Source organism: Pristis pectinata, chromosome 2, assembly GCF_009764475.1.
Source record: "Pristis pectinata isolate sPriPec2 chromosome 2, sPriPec2.1.pri, whole genome shotgun sequence".
NCBI lineage: Eukaryota > Metazoa > Chordata > Chondrichthyes > Rhinopristiformes > Pristidae > Pristis > Pristis pectinata.
In genome coordinates, this window is record NC_067406.1 from 57,778,571 (window position 1) to 57,799,803 (window position 21,233).

At 37.4% G+C, this 21,233-nt stretch overlaps 1 protein-coding gene across 2 annotated transcripts; it reads left to right on the forward strand.

The window, feature by feature from the left end:
* The first annotated feature begins 30 nt into the window (after positions 1–30).
* LOC127580628 (CCR4-NOT transcription complex subunit 7) lies at positions 31–21,233 on the forward strand. Of its 2 annotated transcripts, none has more exons than XM_052034291.1 (7): positions 31–161; positions 2,396–2,613; positions 10,174–10,367; positions 12,460–12,621; positions 16,265–16,409; positions 17,871–17,981; positions 18,998–21,233. In XM_052034291.1, the coding sequence occupies exons 2-7, from the start codon at positions 2,497–2,499 to the stop codon at positions 19,169–19,171; spliced, it is 903 nt and encodes a 300-aa protein (XP_051890251.1). In that variant the 5' UTR covers positions 31–161; positions 2,396–2,496; the 3' UTR covers positions 19,172–21,233. The 2 variants fall into 2 exon arrangements, with proteins under 2 accessions (XP_051890251.1, XP_051890261.1); XM_052034301.1 differs by having other exon boundaries at positions 32–161; positions 19,021–21,233.

The following is a 21,233-nucleotide window of genomic DNA, read 5'->3' on the forward strand; positions in this document are numbered from 1 at the left end:
AAGAACGTGTAAAGTTGAAAGGTTAATACGCACGATTCGGTGACGTCGGCGTTGCGCGGTGGCTGTAATGGAGGATGCGAGCGGGGTACTGAGGCAGTGAGGAGACGGGCTCGTATTTTAATGGGTAAAGAGTTCTCAGAGCCCGCTCCCGTCTGACGCAGGTAAAACCAACGTCCTACAGACGGCAACTCTTTTATAAATTTGTGTTCACAATCACTAGAGGTCCTGGTATTTTTTGTTTGTGATGTTCAGGTCCTTCTGAAACAAACCGAGTTTTCTCTTCCCTGACCACGGATCTCAGAAATTATATCAAACAATCTTTCTTTAAAAAATCGGACCCTTTTTTAACGTTAGTTTGTTATTAAATATACTCAAGGGGGGTCAAAAATGCCTGTGGGCTTTCGCGGGTACACACTTGACTCCAATATACTGGGTACGAATTGTACAACAAAGTTTACTATGCGAGGCAGAAAGATTGGGTGCGATGTGCTCTTAAAATAAGCAACACCTCCTGAGGTTTAAAGCATCATACATCCACGCTCAACACTTAAAGCAAGAGACCAGAATTTGGTGGATGACAATTGATCAGTTATCGAAATAAACATTAATTTACACTACTCAGTTTGATGACGACTAAAGATTAAATTCAGCTCCATAGAAGCACTTTGAAAAATGTTCAGTACTGAAGATTTTGTGTCCAAAATCTCCAGTTATTTATCGTAATGATTCCTCCCACCCGAGTCTCAGTAGGTACAGTGCCTGTGTAACTGTGCGACTTGTTTGTTTTTATTTATTGATTTCTCAACTAATTTGGAAGGTATTTGGCTGTTTAACTATTATATCAAGAAGTTAAACTTATTAATATCCTATTGGTACTTCTAAGCACCTTGTGAAATCGGGAACTAATTATATAGTAATGATTTCAAATGAGATGAATCCTCGTACATTGAAACTTTTAGAAAAATCTTGTTTTTGACAGTTTTGCTGTAACAAAGTAATTTGGAATATATTTGAAATATGTGCTTTCTAAATTATTTTTCTTGTGTGGACACATCCCCAAATTCATTGTTTTGGTTTGATAATATTTTGAAGCTGTATTGGATCTTTCATTGCATCCATGCTTAATTATTACAAAGTTTTTGTTTCAAGCTTGGTTGTTTTGCAACTTCTGAATGTTAAATCAAGTTTCAAATGAAGTTAATGCTAAAATTTTACTATTCCATTCTGATATTTTGCTGAAGGGTCACTTGCTGAGTTGCTCATGTATTTGTAAACATTTTCCTTCCAGGAATTTGTTCTGTGTGAATTTGAAATCACTGTTTTCCACATTTGTGTTCATAAACTGTTGATGATGCCAGCAAACCCAGCATTTATTGTACATCACTAATTGTTCTTGCTTGGACGTTGATGGACTGAAAGGAAACAATTTGCAGGGCAATGGGGAGAGGGTCAGGGAGTGTGGCTTGTTGGATTGCCTCCTTCTGTGGTATGACCATTTTGTGAAACTTTTGGTCTGTGTGCTGAAGGGACTCTTAATGCTGTTGGGTATCCATTACAAAGATGACCTGCTTCAGTCTCCACAATATAATTGCATTCATCTCTGTTTTAGCCCACTTGCAGCTGACCCTATCTCATTGCTTTGTCATGTTTGATTTGAACATTGTAGTGCTCCTGGTTGTTCTTATATTGTCCACCCTCTAGTAACTTCATCCCATCCAATACTGTGTTGCTGATATAAAATTCTTTTATGTGTAAAAGGGGTTTTGTCTATCCCTATCCTATTACTTTCTGTGACTTGCAATACACTATGTTCCTCCAGCTCTGGTCGATGGTGCAATCCTATTTTAATCGATGGGCATGTCTTCAGTCACCTAAGCCTAACGCACCAAAATTTCATTTCCAGAACACTCTGCCTTTGTGCCTGCTCTCTTTCTTAAAGAGTCATCACTTGGACTTTTAATTAAATTCTCCTAATACTTTCTCCTTTGGTTTGTGCTTGAAGTTTGTTTGATTATGTTCTGTGGAATACCTTGGGATGTCTGTTACATGCAAGTAACTTTTTTTTTAAAAAAAAGCACAAAAGCTGACTTTTTTTGCTACATGGCAAAATTTTATCTGGCCTTTTTGTCTTACAGCAATGCACCTGATATTATTACAATGCAATGGAATTGTGCATTACTAAAGTCTTCAACAAGTTATTCCTCCATTTTATTTGGTGTTTTGCTTTATAAAAGAGCAAAAATTTGCTTTCAGCATTCTAAAACACTTTATTTTCCCGTGCTGAGCAAAGAATTTCAGAAACTTAAAGGTATTATTTAAGATTTTGTGCTATTGCTGAAGTCCTGTTTCATTTTTCTGCATTCAAAATTAGTTTCATTTTTGTTCCATGGCCAAGTATTGGGACTGGAGTTTACAGAATAAATTTGGACATCCTCGCCTACAACCATCCCACCTGAAGGAGGAGTGCTTTAATGAAGGTTAGTTGAACTTGGCAACATGCCAGCAGCAACAGTGGATCACAGCCAAAGAATCTGTGAGGTCTGGGCTTGTAACCTGGATGAAGAGATGAAGAGAATACGTCAAGTAATTCGGAAATTCAACTATGTTGCAATGGTAAGTCAGTTACTTTGTTTTTCTTTAGTCTTTAATGGGGTAGGTTTAAATTTAGATTATTTTGTGAAGTATTTAGGCCCAGAGTTTACAGCAAAGCTATTGCACTGACTGCAATAGATAACTCCCCATATGTATTTAACACTTTGTAACAAAAATTTCCCTTTTTCTGTGCCTGTTGCTGTCTGTAGTGAGTTGAAAATGATTCACGTTGTCTAGCAGCTGTGTTATTGAGTTGATTGAGCATTTGTTCACATTGACATTTCACAAGTATACTAAGAAGCAAAGAATGCAATTCTTATTTTTTTCTAAACATAAATATAGAACAATACAACACAATACAGGCCCTTCAGCCCACCATGTTGTGCCGACCTTCAAACCACACCTAAGACTGTCTAGCCCCTTCCTCCCACATATCCCTCTATCTTAAATTCCTCCATATGCTTATCTAACAATCTCTTGAACTTGACCAACATATCAGCCTCCACCACCACCCCAAGCAGCGCATTCCATGCACCAACCACTTTCTGGGTGACAAACCTCCCTCTGACATCTCCCTTGAACTTCCTACCCATTACCTTAAAGCCATGCCCTCTTGTATTGAGCATTGGTGCCCTAAATCTTTATACAGGACAATGCATAAATGATTAGAATTTTATAAAATACGATATTTTTATATTTTGAAATTCACCTGAGGATATTACAATACAGGGTCTTCTCCGCTTATGAATGCCCGACTCGTGAAGCCTGTACATATGAACGAGTGTTTCGGTGATCAGCAGTATAGATTTGCCAGCTGCTGTGGGGCATCTTCTGCCGTGTTGGAACTTGGTTTGGGGCTGCATTTCCGACTTGGCAAACTGTTCACATTACAAACTGTTCACGGGAATAGGACCCTGGCGTAACCTAGGGAGTAGTGTACATGTAGTTAGCTTTTTAGGGCCTCCTGGCATGCTAAGCTGTTATTATAGCTTGGGAAGACACCGATTAGTGAAACTTGCACCTTGTGCAACAAAAGAAAATTCACTTTACCTCGAAGGTTTATAATTATCTAAAATTTACATTAGTTCAATCAATTTTTCCTTGATCATGTTGGGGAGGTAAAATCATAGTTTGTGGATGAGGATTGAATTATTGTGAGCAAGTTCTGGATTTTTGTACGAAACCTTGTGCAGAAATCCTAGAGCTACTGTCAGTTTCATGGAATGGTGCTGTGAACACTAACAATTTTACTATTGTTACTGAAATAAAATTCAGGCTATCTTTATAGTAAAACAGAACTAATGGTCTTGGGTAATTTTCTGTTCAATTCTGAAAAATCTGTTGCTTTGAGTTCTGTCTTTACTTTGCAATTTATATTTGGAGGTGGTTATTTCTTTCTAAGAAAGTAAGTCTGCTTTAATTTTTTTCAGTGTGCAGGTTTAAAATGCTGATTACTTTATACTGTCAGTCCGAACATGGCTAAATCAGATTATAAATGTAATTTTGGGAAGGTATTTATGTGAACTCTTGTCTAAACGAATGGTATCTAAACACCCTGGTGAGAACATTTCAATTTCTACATTGATTGGGACATTCTCACCTCAAGGACTGGTGAGTGAGGACCAACATGATTTTGTAATTTGATCTAAAGTACGTAGATGAATATTGAATGAAATCATTCAAGATAAAACAATGAATTAACTGCAGCATTGGACAGTCTATAATAGTGAGGAGTTTCCTCTGTCAACTTGCAGCCTAAAATGGGGTTATTACTATGGAGGTGGTCGAAGCAGATATGGTTGCAAAGGTTAAGATGCATTTAGCTGGGCACGTGAACAGCCAGAGAATAAAGGGATACAGACCACATGCAGGCAGATGGGATTAGTTATGATGCTATCATGGTTAGCACAGATATGGTGGGCTGAAGGGCACATTGCTGTGTTGTGCTGTTCTGTTTGGTGTTCTATCTATACTAATACCCATTTACCAGCACTTGGTCCATAGTCTTCTCTGCCTTGGTGATACAAATGCTCATCTAGATACTTGTTAAATGTTGTGAGAGTCTTGGCCTCCATCACTCTCTCAGGCAGAGCATTCCAAATTCCACCCACCCTCTGAGTGAAAAAAATCTTCTTTATATCCCCTCTAAATTTCTTATTCCTTACCTTAAACTTGTGCCCTCTGGTTACAGACACTTTTGCAATGGGAAAAGTTTACTACTGTCTACCTTATCTAGGCCCCTGATAATTATGTATGCCTCTTTCGCGTTTCCCCTCGGTCTTCTCCAGTCCAAGGAAAACAAACCCAGCCTATCTAATCTTTCCTTATAACTGTGACACTCCATCCCAGGCAACATCGTAATGAATCTCGTCTGCACATCTCATCAGAGCAATCATGTCCTTCCTATACTGTGATGACCAAAACTGCACACACTATTCCAGATGTGATCTCACAAATGTCTTATTTGTTATTAAAAATCTGTTCCACAAATTCCCTGTTATTATATTCTTTGCCCCAGCTAATGAACACTGGCATCCTGGATGTCTTTACCACCCTTTCTTACCAGAGCTACTAACTTCAGGGATTGTTGGACTTGTACACCAAAGTCCCTGTGTTTCTCAATACTCCCTAGTGCCCAGCCATTGACTGTGTCCATTCTACCCTTACTTGATCTCCCAGAATGCATCACTTCACATCCATCAAGGATTAAATTTCATGTACCATTGCATTGCTCCGTTACTCGACTTACCAGCTGATCAATACCTTTCTATAGCCTGAGACTATCCTCCCCACTATCAACAATCCCACCAATTTTTGGGCCATCTGCAAACTTACTAATCATATCTTCTTCATTAACATCCAAGTTATAAATGTATATAACAAACAGCAAAGGTCCCAGCACTGATCCTTCTGGTACACCACTGGTTACAGGCTTCTTATCACAAAAATAACCACCATCACACTCTGTCTCCTATTACCGAGCCAAATATGGATCCAAATTACCATGAATTCCATGGGCTGTGACTTTTCAGACCAGTCTTCCGTGTGGTAAAGTCCATGCAGACTACATCAATTGGACTATGCTTATCTATATACTTAGTTACATCTTCAAACAAAACCCAGTGAAATTGGTCAGATAGGATCTTCCACCAGCAAAGTTATGCTGACCATCCTTGATTAATCCCTGCTTTTCTAAGTGCAGAATGATTTTGTCCCTCAGAATTTTTTCCATAACTGCCCTACCACCGATGTAAGGGTTACTGCCCTACTTATCCCTGTTGCTTGTCTTTGAATAAAGGAATGATATTTACTGTTCTGCAGTCTTCTGGCACTTCACCAGTGGCCAACGAAGATTTAAAGATCTCTGTCAGGGCCCCAGCTATCTCCATTCTTGTTTCCCGTGGCAACTTGGGATACATTTCATCAGGCCCTGGGACCTGATGTCCACTAAGAAATCATGTATCTCCTCCTTTATAATGATAATATGTTCCAGAATATCGCCCATCCCACTGCTGGAAATCTCCAGCTGTTGCGAAAGGGATGTTTAATGGGAAAATATTTAAGTCAAATTTTGTAAATCAGAATGGCTTGATGAGATCCATTGTGGGTGTTTTGGTACAGTTTAATCCTTTGATAAGAGAGTGGTGTGCTGATTTGTAAATTGAAGACACACACCCCAAGGAGTTGATGGTGTAAAGGTGAAAATTCATAAATCGAGGAATGCCTGTATATTATTTTTCCTCTTCCTTTGCTTCCCAGGTTATTTGCAACAACTGATCCCCAAAAACAACTCTATAGGTGAGGCCCTATGCAGCGCATGGCCTTCCTGCCAAAAAATGTCCCACACCTAGAAATGCTTTGAGAACTTGATAAGCCACACCACCCAGAGTTACTGGCTATCAAAAACTGTAATAAGGACATTGAATCTTTCCGGTATTTATAAACGTTTAAAAATAAAAAACTATTGAAATGAATATTTTTTAAATATAATTTTATAAATCATAATTAACATGCTTAAATATATTCAAATTATTCGTGTTTTTAAAGTTGTCAGTTATATATATTTAAGTTAACTCAATCAATTCAAAGACATGTTAAATTACCTGAAATGTGCCTTTTTCTCTTGGACTCATTTCTTGTCAATTGAACCAACATCAGGTTCAGCAACCAGATTTCCCAGTGTAAATCAGTGCAATTAGAATGACAAAGATGAGAATCTCTGAGGACATTCAAGACTAAAGTGCTTGTTTAAGTGGCCCTGTTTCAGATTGTCAGTCTGGCAAAAAAAATTCCAAGAATATTGTGCATAATTTATTATGCCCCTAATTTTTGATGCAAAGATGTGAACACAATATTCTTATCTGAGGCCAAGCCACAGCTTTATAAAGATTTAAGTCTAACATCCCTGATTTTGCACTCTATTCCTGCACAAATAAAGCCAAGTTTTTTTTAACATATTTCCCAATTTGACTGAAAGGGTCGGTATATATGTACTTCAAGGTCTCACTACTTCTGCCCTTTTAAAATTGCACTAGGAAGTTGGTTTTGTTTATTCACATTTGGTCTATCTTGTGAAAGACCATGGAGTCTGACATAATTTAGCATGATACTGTCAGACAAAACATTGTTTTTGATTTTGCTCAGAGGTAAAGTTTGAGAGAAGTAGAAAACTGATTGTAGTGATTTAAGTAGGGAGTTGCGAGAGAGGACTCACCAGAAATGGCTCCAGAGCTTTTGAGAATTAAAATATTTGGAGATGGTATGGATAGCTTGCAAGGATAGAAACATCCAAGCTAGGTTTCTGATGAAGGTTGATAAGATAAGGTATCTTTTATTTGTCACATGTACATGGAAACACACAGTGAAATGCATCTTTTGCGTAGAGTGTTCTGGGGGCAGCCGTCAAGTGTCGCCACGCTTCCGGCATCAACGTAACATGCCCACAACTTCCTAACCTGTACGTCTTTGGAATGTGGGAGGAAACCGGGGCACCTGGAGATGACCATGCTACTTTTGAAAGAGGGAGAAAGCACCTGAGCAGAAATAATTGCTGAAAATGCCATTTGGGATCTGGAAAAGAAGTGAAGTGGCAAATGGTTCAGTGATGAATGTATCAAAGAGTAAACAGTGACTCTCACTGATGAGATGAGCTTAGAACAATAGTGGAAGTAGTTGAGAACCAAGGAAAACCTGCAGGTATTCAGGGCTCCTGTGGGGTTGGGGAGTGGGTTTGGTTTAACTAAGCAAAAAAAAATAGCTTGGCGGGGATCGACAGGGGCGGATGTAATCCATATCTATGTGCAGATCTGGATGTCAAGATTGTTATTGATCAAAGGTCATTTATAGTTTTATTTTCCCATCTCGCATTGGTGAAGTTTTGGTTTTCTATTTTATAGTTTTATTTAAAGGATGCTGAGATAATTTTACCCTCTTCTGCCCAGCCAGTGACTGATTTTAAAAAAGAATAAAATACTACTATTACTTGTAAATCTGAAACCAAAACTGGAATGCTGAAGACACTAAATAGGTTAGCCTTCATCTCTGGAGACAACAAGCAAATTAGGTTTATTTATCAGAACTGCTGCAGCACTTGATCATCAGCCGATGAGACATTTAAAAACAGTGGATATTTGCCAAGAAATTGGATGAAGGGTAGTCATGTGACAACAGTTGTTGACTAATCATTTTTGAGCAGTTGTCAGCTGATATTTTCTTAATCAGATTGTGTAAACTGGATTGAAGAAATCACATAAGTGCATGACCTTGTATTAATTGCCACATGACTCATTTTATTCTCTACTGTTATAACCTGATTTTACCCCAGTTAGTTTCTTGAGGCTTTCAAAAGTTTTTTAACATTCTGCTTAAAGTCTCACTGCACTGGGCAGCACTTGCATTCTCTTTTGATGCATAGAGCTTAACATTTAACATATATTTCCATGTTCATTAGCAGATAAATATAGGTATTGGTTTATTATTGTCACTTGTACCGAGGTACAGTGAAAAGCTTGTCTTACAAACCGATCGTACAGGTCAATTCATTACACAGTGCAGTTACATTGAGTTAGTACAAAGTGCATTGATGTAGTACAGGTAAAAACAGTAACAGTACAGAGTAAAGTGTCACAGCTACAGAGAAAGTGCAGTGCAATAAGGTGCAAGGTCACAACAAGGTAGATCGTGAGGTCATAGTCCATCTCATTGTATAAAGGAACGTTCAATAGTCTTCTCACAGTGGGGGTAGAAGCTGTCCTTAAGTCTGGTGGTACATGCCCTCAGGCACCTGAATCTATTCAAGAATTAATTGTTTTGTCTTTAAATTTAGTGTATATATTTAGGATTGTGGTAAAAGTATACTTTTTTCAAGGGAAATATGCAGAAGAATTGTATCAAATATACAATTTATGCATGCTATTTGTCACTTTAGCTTGTATATAGCAGAATTTTACTGTTGAGCAGAAATAAATAAAAGGAAATGGACAGCTTCATCTGTTCACTTAAAATGTGTGTAGGAAAGTTTGATTGTTTCTATGATTTTGAAGAAACTATAGTGTCCCAAGTTAGCCCTATTAATTTGATTGATCCAAGTATTAATATGTGTAGATATTTGTATTCTTTAAGCTGTGGGTGGTGAGCAATGTAGATATAATGGTCAAATGCCCTGTTTGTAAAGCAACAGTAACAGGAATAAATAGAAGGACAGAAAATAAATCATGATTTTTTTCAACTGCATTTACCAGCTAGCTCTATTAGTTCATCAGCATTGAAACACAAGTTTTTCAGTACCAGAAATTCAGCTGCTAGGACAGTTGGGAATTATTACCAACCAATAATTCTGGTTAATATTGAGAATGAAATCAAAGTTCTGCTTGAGTAAAAGCTGATTTTGAACTTTGCTTATTGAGGTGAATGTCATAAAACATTACAATCATTAAAATGTACAGATGAATCTTTATACAGAATACATTTTCAGAATTTTAAACTATATATACTATATTTATCTGCTACAGCCAGGGAGTCTCCTAACAAGTTGCTGAAGAGAAAAGAAGTTGGAAAGCAGAGGCTCATACATTACAGTAGTGTAGGGGCAGGCACGGTAGTGTAGTGATTAGCGTAATGCTGTTACAGCACCAGTGATCCGGGTTCAATTCTGGCCACTGTTTGTAAGGAGTTTGTACGTTCTCCCCTTGTCTTCGTGGGTTTCCTCCAGGTGCTCCAGTTTCCTCCCACATTCCAAAGACGTACAGGTTAGGAAGTTGTAGGCATGCTATGTTGGTGCCAGAAGCGTGGCGACACTTGCGGGCTGCCCCCAGAACACTCTGTGCAAAAGATGCATTTCACTGTGTGTTTCGATGTACATGTGACTAATAAAGATATCTTATCTTATGTCTATCTTACCTTAATTGTTTTGTTTAGTAAAATATGATACAGCGACTTGTCTTATGATAATTTCTGCTGCAATGTACACTACTTTTAAATGTGGTGTTCTGTTTCTGGGTCGAGGATTATTTGTTGATTTCAAAGCTCTAACAACCACTTAGACTTTTTATTTTTGATTTTATTTTTAAACAAACTTTCCAGGACACAGAATTTCCAGGTGTCGTAGCACGGCCGATTGGAGAATTCAGAAGCAATGCAGACTATCAGTATCAACTGTTGCGCTGTAATGTGGATTTGCTGAAGATTATACAGCTGGGGCTAACATTTGTAAATGAGCAGGGCGAGTACCCTCCAGGGACCTCCACATGGCAATTTAATTTCAAATTTAATCTTACGTAAGTACATCAATGGATCTGTTACTTAAATTGATAAATTGGTTTATTATCATCACATGTACTGAGGTACAGTGAAAAATTTTATTTTGTATGCCATACATACAGATCATTTCATTACAACAGTGCATTGAGGTAATACAAGGGAAAACAATAACAGAAAGCAGAATAAATACTATTACAGTTACAGAGAAAGTGCAGTGCAGGTAGACAATAAGGTGCAAGGTCATAAGGTAGGTTGTGAGGTCAAGAGTCCATCTTTATCGTACTAGGGAACCATTCAATAGTCTTATAGCAGCAGGTTAGAAGCTGTCCTTGAGCCTGGTGGTACGCGCTTTCAGGCTTTTGTATCTTCTGCCTGATTGGGGGGGGAAGAAGAGAAAATGTCCGAGGTGGGTGAGGTCTTTGATTATGTTGGCTGCCTTACTGAGGGAGTGAGAAGTGTAGACAGAGTCAATGGAGGTATTTGCAGACACATTTAACCTCTCCCTGCTTCAATCTGAGGTTCCCACCTACTTTAAGAAGACCACTATCATCCCGGTACTTAAGAAAAATAAGCTAATGTGCCTTAATGACTACCACCCGGTGTCTCTGACATCCAATGTTATGAAGTGCTTCGAAAGGCTGGTCATGGCACACTTAGTAATAACCAGTTTTTGTAAAGAGGCTTTTTATTACTTTCTGATTAAAGCACAGTATTATTTCGTCCCTGTGATTGGTTATCAATATATATTTTTAAAGTTAACAAAACTCTGAGTAGAATGTGACATAACAGAATGTAATTTTTCTAAACAATCGTCATTGCTCACTCACTGTCAAGACAATGAAGGGGAGGGTTGGGAATAGGCAGAAAAAATTCCATTTTGGCTGAATTTTAGTTTATTCTTGCCACATCTGACAATCAAATCATGAACAAGCAATAGGAAACTCAGACTTGGATGGAACCTTATCAAGGGGCAAAAATCATTGAATCAGTTTGTGGATATTAAGTCATGGTGTGGAAAAAGGAAACTGAAATTGTTATACATTAGCATTTAATTGAAACAGCATGATTATGGTGATTGGGGAGACAATAAGGTGCAAGGTCATAACAAGGTAGATTGTGAGGTCAAGAGTCCATCTTTATCGTATTAAGGAACCATTCAATAGTCTTATAACAGCGGGATAGAAGCTGTCCTTGAGCCTGGTAGTACGTGCTTTCAGGCTTTTGTATCTTCTGCCTGATGGGGGGGGGGGGGGATGAAGTGAGACTGGCCGAGGTGGGTGGGGTCTTTGATTATGTTGGCTGCTTTACTGAGGGAGCGAGAACTGTTACCTTGATGATGCAGACTGATTAGCAAAGTTAAGGGAACTTACACGTATATGAACAGTTGTATGCAATATACAGCCATAAATACAGGTAGATTAGAATTCTTTACAGTTTTTTCTCAGGCACATATTTAAGTCAAACCAACATGTTCATTTTATCAAGGAATGGAAATAGTCTGTCATTACAGTGAGAAAAAATTAATGTATACACAAAAACTCACTTTGGTAATTTTTAATAAAGAATTCAGAGAATTACTTTGATAAATGGATTAAAGCCCTTTTCCAAACATTCATTTTTAAAGATTATTACATTTGTAAAGTCTTTCAATAGACATCTAAAAATTAGGGCAGGATCTGCTTTCTCAATGTTTGTTGCTGAAAATTGTGTTGGAAATGTTCTTGAATGTAGATTATGGAATTTCCTGGTAGACAGTGGTGAAAAATATATTGACCATTGTCTCATGTCTCACTTCATGAAGATCAGTAACTAATTGATCATGGTTAGTGTGCCTGGGGCTAGTTTGGTATGAAAAGATTATACAATTAACTTAGATTTTGACCAGTGCTAAACGTCATTAAATTTGCACCAACAGGTTTAAAAAAAAGTTAATAGATGAAAGTTGTGGTAGAAAGTAAAAATAATTGTCGTAATTTAAAACTATGTACATATATCGTTTAAAGAAAAGACACAATTTTGATAATTCACTGTACTAGTTATGAAATATACTGAATCTGGTAGTCTTGCATATGATTGTTTCTCTGCTTAAAAGTTTCCCGTTTATTTTAGGGAGGATATGTATGCTCAAGACTCAATAGAGCTTCTTACAACTTCTGGTATCCAGTTTAAAAAACATGAGGAGGAAGGAATTGATACAATGTATTTTGCAGAAGTTCTTATGACATCTGGTGTAGTATTATGTGAAGGTGTCAAGTGGCTTTCATTCCACAGGTGAGTTAAAGTTCATCAAGGTTTACAAAGATTTCTATTTGGATGAGTGTAAATTGGATTAAATAGTAGATGGGTGATTTTGAATACACGAGAGAATTGAAGATGACGTGCCTCCTCCACTGTTCTGAGGTGGTAAATGAGTCCAATGCAGGATCCACAGACTTGCCGTATGTATTTGTAGTGCTTGGTGCCTTGTTTACCAGTTGTTGAGGATGTTGCAATATTTTTCAAGGAGGCTTTGAGGACATTCAATCCTAGTACAGATTTGGGTCAAGCAGTGGTATATCATTGCAGCAACCCTCTTAATCTTATTTTAGTACATTGCCTCATCTTTAATAACCTTCCTGTTGGAGAAGAATTAATCTACAGGACAGGTGGGAAATGGTTTAAATTTTTTTTCTGGAATCATTTGCCACGATGGAGCTTGGAGTAGAATTCCTGTTTTGGGAATCTTGTATCAGGCATGCAGTTCATGTGGCCATTATTCAGAGCTTTCTGAGCCTGATCAGAGCCTTGGTATTAGAGCTGTGGTCCTGGGAGAGTTTGCTGACATTGGTTTGCTTATCCTGTCAGACGATTTGGAGGATTTTGCAGAGGCATTGTTAATGATGGTATTTTAGTGCTTTGAGGTGCCTATTATAGGTTACTTATATCTCCAATGCATCTACGAGAGAGGGCATCACTGATGCTTTGAATAACATGAGTTTGATGCTGAGTTTGAGATCCTGGTCTTTCCGCCAGGCAGCCGAATTCTGTATGGAGGACACAGCTCATCATCTACATCTGTGATTGCTATAGGTTGCTCAAAGGTTATGGGAAATGATCCATGTTGACCAGGGTCTGATTGTAGATCTTGACTATCAGGGCATTATTTTGTGGAGGGGTTAGGGTTGTGGCCGAATTTTGACTTCTTACACATGTGAGACCTATCCTCTTGTATGCTTCAGTGATGGTTTGGCACTTGGGACATGTGTGAGGAGGCAAGTGTCACCTGTATTTGTGACTTGTTAACTGAGGTTAGAGTGATTTGTGTTCTGCAGTGAAGGGCAACAAAAGTTGATCAGTTTCCCACTCACCCTGTAGATTAACCCTACCAAAGTATAAGCTTTTTAGAAGTGAACTAAAGTATTGCAGTGAGTAGAATAGAAAGTTGGTGCTATGATGCAGCATTGCTTGATTACAGTCTTTACTCACATTGGGTCAATGTTGGATCTGTTGTGAAGGTCACTGCTTGTATGTCATTGTGGAGCAGATGGAGCATGATCACAAATTTTAGATGACAGCCAAATTTGTGAAGGGTCCTCCATAATAATTCTGGATGATGAAGTCTATTATTTTTGTGGGATCAGTCAAGACCATGTGCAGTGGTTGATGCTGTTCCATACATTTCTCATGGATTTATCTCATAATGAATATCACGTCCGTTGTAGACTTTGGAACCTGCCACTAACTCTACAATGTCAGCAGCAATTTGGTTGCCGAAGCCAGCTTCTGATTGTTGAAGCCCTGCTCAGCTTTGACAGCTGGCATAAACATGGCCCTTGACTTACCGGCAACTAAAACTGTCTAAGAGCTTTGACTTTTGTGAATAGATCCAAAAAACCCAGTTAAATCAACACACTGGTACCCCAGTTAGCGCTACCATCCAGAGGGGGCTGATTTGATGTAGCACTCTTGAACTTCCAGTTTGAAGACTCACTGGTATGTATCTTTTACCATCTCCAACACCCCCACCCCCAACTCCCAACTGTGCCTTAAAAGATATTCACCTGGGCTGGGTGCTGTTGTGCCAGGGAGCTAGCACAAAGCCCTGCCTTCCATTGTCAGTAATACACTGCTCCATACACAGTGATCCAAAGACCTCTTTCAGTGTTCATTCTGTAAACTTGCTCATTTATTTGAACATATCCTGCATGTTAAGCAAGGTACTGGTGTACTATTCCTTTTGAAAAGTAAAAAGGAATTAAAGCACTTAACACACTAGAGAAGCACAGACATTTAAGTTAACAATTATATTCAAACTGTATCAGTTAACCCCCAAAAAATACCTTATTTGTCTCCCTCACATTGCATCTGATAATTGAAAGTTCAGACGTATCAATTCTAAGTTCAGTATTTAGATCATGTATCTTTCAGATCCACATTCACCACTTATTAAAACTTGTTCCTGCTAGCTATGTAACCATCAGTAATTTCCACGATAGCTAAAAGAATTCAATATTAGGAGAAATTAATACATTTGATAACTTAGTCAACATGCTGAATCATCCACTAATCAATTCCTCTTCTATTGAGATCAGCAATTTTTCCTATTTTGTTACCACTTATTTTTTTTCTTGCTTCAGTCAATTACTGTTTAATCAGATGAATCTTTTAGCTATAAGTCTGCATTTGATTCTGGATCCCCTAGTCCCTGAGCTGGTTATCCCATTCCACTGGGGAACTTAATAAAGAAAAGATAAGATTTCACAAGACACTTCACTCAATCAAAATTTCACACTGAGTCATGTAAATGGATATTGGGATTGATAATCCAAAATTTGGTCAAAGAGAGATTTTAAGGAGACACTTAAGTGAGGGGGTGGGGGTGGGGGTGGGGTGGTGGTGATAGATATTATGATGAAAAAGCATAGGGAGGTAATTCCAGAACTTGGGGCCTAGGCAACAGCTACCAATTGTAGAGATATGCACAAGCCACCAGAACTGGAAGGGTAGTGAGATCTGGGAAAGATTAAAAAGGGGGTGAGGCAATGCAGTGTAATGAAAGAACCTTGTACTGACCAGTGATGTAATATTTAGGAAATGTTAAAAGTTAAACTCAACTTTGACAATTTTTACATTAGAGTTCACAGTAAATTTTGTCTGAACAGGTTTTATTAATTCCATTTTATGATCCAGAAGATCCTTTCAGTAACATAACATTTTAGAATATTATAAGTTGTAATGAATATCAAACATTCTAAAGTGTATTGTTCAAAATAATTTGATTTCACTTTCTGTTTTGTAATTTGAAACTTCATGAGAGGTGAGAAGATAAAAAAAACCATTCAAGTCTTGAGTCTACAGAACAAATCACCATGTTCCTTTCTCTGGGATTTCTTTTGTGGATGAACCACACGCCCTTTCTATATTTTGAGGCCAAGAACACTGTCATGTCAGTGGTTATTTTGAATACTGTATATGAAGGAACATAGGAACAGGAGTGAGTCATCCAGTCCCTCAAATCTGTTGCGACATTCACTGTCCATCATCCTAATCTGGTTCTATATCATCACTAATGTAAAAGTATGAATTGAATTAGCATCTACTGCTTTTTATGGGAGAGAATTCCACACTTCTAACTCTTTTGATGTGAAGAAACATTTTCTGACAATACTGAAAGTTTGATAGCATTTAAGACCTTATAAATTATTCTAAGAGAAAAACATCCACTTCCTTCCCTTGCCTATCAATTTCTGTTTGTGGGAGGGCAACCTGTGCTTGTAAGACTCTAAAATCAGCATCAAGTGATACAAGTAATATGCCTAGACCATCATAGAGCAGGAAGTTGTTGAATATTTGCAAAGTACAGTACTGCTAATGCATTGTCAAATGTCCTAACACTGAAGACAAGGTTTTGTAACTGAGTGTGGTTTCATTGCAGTGGGTATGACTTTGGCTACTTGATCAAAATACTCACCAATTCGAACCTACCTGAAGAAGAACCAGACTTCTTTGAGATCTTAAGGTTGTTCTTCCCTGTAATTTATGATGTGAAATACCTCATGAAAAGCTGCAAAAATCTCAAGGTATTTCTGTAATTTAATCAAAATATGAGTCATAAGTTTTTGTTATATTTAAAGATTTTCAATGCTGTAGAAATATAGTCTTTGCACTTTATGAGAAGTCAGTTTGTTGTCGAAATGTGTTTCAAGAATATGGTCAATGAAGAATAAATTTAGAAATATATACCAAGAAATCTACAGTATATGTCCAAACTTTGTCAGTGTTAAATTCTTTTATGTTTGCTTCATCACAAAGACCCTGACTGCTAATGTGTTCTTTCTTGTATAAAAGTGATATTAAACTCACACAGTACATAATAAGGTAGAGTTAATCACAATAGTGTAAGTTCAGACTTGCCACATCATTGAATGCTTCAGCAATCATAACCTAATACTTAAAAACTGAACATGTGTGAACATTTGGGAAAGTTATAAGGGAGGTAAAAAGAAACAGATTTCGGAAAGCTGAAGTATTCCAGAAAAATCTGAATATAAGCATATCTGATGGCATCTTGAAGAGAAATAGGCAACAGTCAACATTAATCATTTTTTTTATTAGAAGCTAACAGCCTTGTTTATTTCCACTATTTATTTACATGGATAGAAAAGGTTTAAGAGGGATATGGGCCAAATGCAAGCAAATGGCTTGCTCAGATAAACACCTTGGTTGGCATGGACAAGTTAGGCCGAACAGCCTCTTTCCGTGCTGTGTGACTTTATGACACTATTGTTTTTTTTTAAGTACAAAACCTTTGCTGATGAAAATTGAGCTGGTTCTTAGTATCTGGATTATAAATGGACTACCATCAGTCAGAAAATGTACTTCCAAATGGAATATTGACCTACTACCAAAGGACAGTTGACAAATCTTGGAATTACCTTTCTTCTTATAATTATAGCTGATATCAAAGTTTTAGCTGCATCATTAAGTTGCACTCCATCATCTGCTTGAGAAGATGATGTTTTCCTGAAACACAGTTGCCCAATGCAACAGTAATAGTGGTTAGTACAGTAAATCACTATCACGGCATTTTGAGACAACTGATCGCACAAATATTGTTAATTATATTCTGAAACTTATAGGACAATCAGACTTTCAACACCTTATAAATGAATTTTTGTGCATTTTGTATATTGGCTCAGTAAATAAATTTGAAAAAAATGCAATGTGATTCTAATGGACTGGAATAGGTCAATTATTATGGTGCAGTTATAAGAATTTTATATTACTGAAAAGCAAGCAAAAATGCTGGGAAAAACTCAGCAGGGTCAGATAGCATTTGTGGAGAGAGATGTGGAGTTACTGTTTCAGGTAGATGACTTCTTCATTGCTATTGAGTTACTGTTTGTGGACCATTACTGATATTAGTTTAGTAGAGTATTTCCATGTTGTTATTTGTTTCTCCCCATTACCCCAGTTCCCATTTATAATTTTAAGTAGTGCATATATTATATAATGTGCCTAAATGAGATTTGCTTGTCCAGGGTGGTTTGCAGGAAGTAGCTGAACAATTGGAGTTGGAGCGAATTGGGCCACAGCATCAAGCAGGTTCAGATTCACTATTAACAGGAATGGCCTTCTTCAAAATGCGAGAGGTATGCATTATCACTTTAAAAACATTCTGTTGTCTGTAGTAGCTATCTAGTGGGCTCTAGAAATTTATGGTCTCCTTTATGTGAATGCTGAGTTTCTAGGCAAGATACTTTTAGAGTGAAACTTGTAGAACTCAGTGGAAAGACTTCCACATTTCCAGGTTTAACCACTGTGCTGATGTTGTAAGCTGCAGTCCAATTTCACTTTAATAAATTGGCATGAGTATTACTACAGAATATAAGCCATAGTAGATCTCAAGACAATGATAACACAAGATTCTGCAGATGCTGTAGTCTGGAGCAAAACACAAACTGCTGGAGAAACTCTTGACCTGAAACGTCAACCATCCCTTTGCCCCCACAGATGCTGCTTGATCCACCGAGTTCCTCCAGCAGTTTGTTTTTTGCTTGAGGCAGTGATGATCATTATCTTTAAGGTAAGGTATCTGTCACATCTTCATGTCCTTGTGGCAGGAGCCCTCAGCACGGCTGCCAATCATTTGTCGCAAATTTCTGTTTTCAGCTGCTTTAGGTGGATGTCAGATAGAAATTTATAAAAATAGATAAATTGCTGTCTTTGTTAATGTTGATCTGCAGTTCTGAAGTTACAATTTGCAACATATCTGGTTCTTGAACAAAAATCTATTTTTGGTGACAGCTTTAGGATTATTCTAGTTTCATTAGCACAGAATATATGTAAATCATGTTGGAATTGTACAGTAGGTTAATTTTTTAGTGATTGATTCTGCATGTTATAATATTGAGAGAAACATTTTTCAAAGCAAATTTTAATTGGCTTTTCTAAAGAGCAATCAAAAAAAAACAGGACAATGATTATTGAGCTGTGACCAGGTTAATGAGGCCAAACAGTAGCTGATGAAAAATTAAAAGCTTGTTGATCTTAAACAGTTAATCCGACCACAGTACTTTCAAGCTTCTAAGCAAAAATAGATCAAGTAAAGCATTAAGTATTGAAGAACCTTTCACTCTTATAGTGAATTTTCATAATTTTTGATTAGTTTTATCTTTTCTTTCCCTTCAGATGTTCTTTGAGGATCACATTGATGATGCCAAATACTGTGGCCATCTGTATGGTCTTGGCTCCGGCTCATCATATGTTCAGAATGGCACGGGGAATGCATATGAAGAAGAAGCTAATAAACAGCAGCCTTGACCTGAAATGGGGAGATTAATTTTTTGGGCCACATATACTGGATCTGATTTTTATCTTGCGTCTGGCTTTCTCAGACCTTCAGGTTTTTTTCCTTTCCCTGTTCCGTCTGTTCACTAGATTTGTGCCAATATCATGGGCATTCTGGCCTTGGCAAAGAAATTCATTGTAAGTATAATTCGCCCAGCTATTTGTAGTACAGAAATTTTTTTCACAAATTGCTTGAAAAAGTGGGAAAATAACCACCTGAATGAATTTTCAAACAGTTATTTTCCTCTCTTCTTTCTGAAAGCATCTAAAATGTATAATCTGGTTATATGTCGTTCCAATCTAATATGTGGCACTTAAAATAAAGATAACAGGAATTTTAGCTATTCAGGATTGTGGACCATCAAATTTGCACTTTAGAGAGTGACTGGTTCCTCTATTTTATGGGAATTTTGCTGCTTGTTCTCACGAATGAGATAAGAAAGCCCAGAAACTTGAACTACACACCATTGAGTTACTGTTTGTGGATTTTCTGTGCCTGCTGGCTTAGTGTGACAGCGTCTCCACTACTGGTTTGTGGTAACAAACAATTTTACTGAAGCTCTTGTATTTGCTGCAGTTGAAAAAGGAAGTCTGTAAGTGTTGCCTTACATTTTTTCCTGTTAACATCTTTTTTTCTTCTGGGAACGTTTCCCGTACACACAGTCTGACATATCAGAAGTGCAGCTAGCTGAACCAAAACCAGCATCTCACACACATTGTGCTACAGCTACCACATCTGTTTGTACATTCTGACTGCGTTGTTGTAATAAAATAAAACTTGAATCAGTTTAATTTCAGTTTTTAAAAAAAACAGAATTTATACTTAACACAGTTTAGCACTGATGTCATTAGTGTCAGATTATGTACATGATGCGATGTTGTTTATGGCACAACAGCCTTTTTTTCCAACGGAAGAATGTTCTGAGATTTTTTCAAGCTCTGCTTTATTACAAAAAATATTTTCATTCTCAGTGGCAGCAATTATTACAACAGTTCAGGAGCATTTCAGTTACACCAAAGCCAGGCTTCCTCCAAAGTTATTGCAGAGAAAAAATGAAAAAGCACTGTCTAGCATGCATGAAATTTTTAACTTCAAGATTTTCTCTGACCAGTTCCTTTTTCATAACAGAGTACAACAATTTTTGTCTTCTGATGTCATTTTAGTCAGGGTTTTTATGTTCAGCTTGCCTTCCAACTAGGCTTCAACGCCTCTTTTTGCTGATGGTTGCATTATTTCTGTGGATCAGCTGGTGGCAGGAAGCATACATTAAAAAGAAAATAGGGTTTTCCCCAGAGTGATTACCGTACCTAGTGGTGTAGTTGGGAACTGGTTAAAAACCTTTTTGGTGATTTGGTTTGCTAGTCTACAGAGCTTCAAGCCCTTGATGATGGAGAGAGAGACAATTGTTGGTGCGAGGCCAGACATGATTGTGAAACATTGATAGTCATTCTATGTTAGGGCTTTCAAAACATGTTACTACTCATGACTGGTATTGATAAAAATTCAAAAACATTGAAGTATTTCTGTTTTATTTACCATTTTACTTTTGTATGATCAAAAAAAGTTGATTTTTTTTTTAAAAACCTTTGCAAGGGCATACTGTCTTTTTACAGTATTGCAATTCCATAAGTAGCATTGCATAGGTATATCAGCTGAGAGTGATGCTGGTTTTGATGCAGCATGACTTGCTATGCAACCCCTTTAGTACATTATATATGAGCTGTAAACTCCATGTAATATATTATTGAGTCTTATGCATTGTATCCTGCATGCCTGTAGAGCAGCTGCGGAGGAAGACCTTTACTGAATAGTTGGTACTTGCCTGGAACCATCAATTGCATGTTGCAAAATTCAGTTATTAGATTTCAGAGCTTGGGAAAAGGTCAAAATCTCCCGACCTGTGTGACTACAATGTAATTAATGTGTTCTGTTCTTTCATTATGTTACAGAACTGTAACTTAATGGACCTTTTTTTAAAGCAATTATGTGGAAAAACAAGGTATTATTTGTTTTTAAACCTTTTTGTAAATAAAGGCTTCAGATTTGTTTCTTA

Bases quoted from the DNA above. Each gene is read 5' to 3' on its own strand.
- LOC127580628 (XM_052034291.1), top strand. From the start codon at position 2,497: ATGCCAGCAGCAACAGTGGATCACAGCCAAAGAATCTGTGAGGTCTGG. The intron at 2,614-10,173 runs GTAAGTCAGTTA...CAAACTTTCCAG, and splicing joins AATTCAACTATGTTGCAATG to GACACAGAATTTCCAGGTGT. The intron at 12,622-16,264 runs GTGAGTTAAAGT...GTTTCATTGCAG, and splicing joins AAGTGGCTTTCATTCCACAG to TGGGTATGACTTTGGCTACT.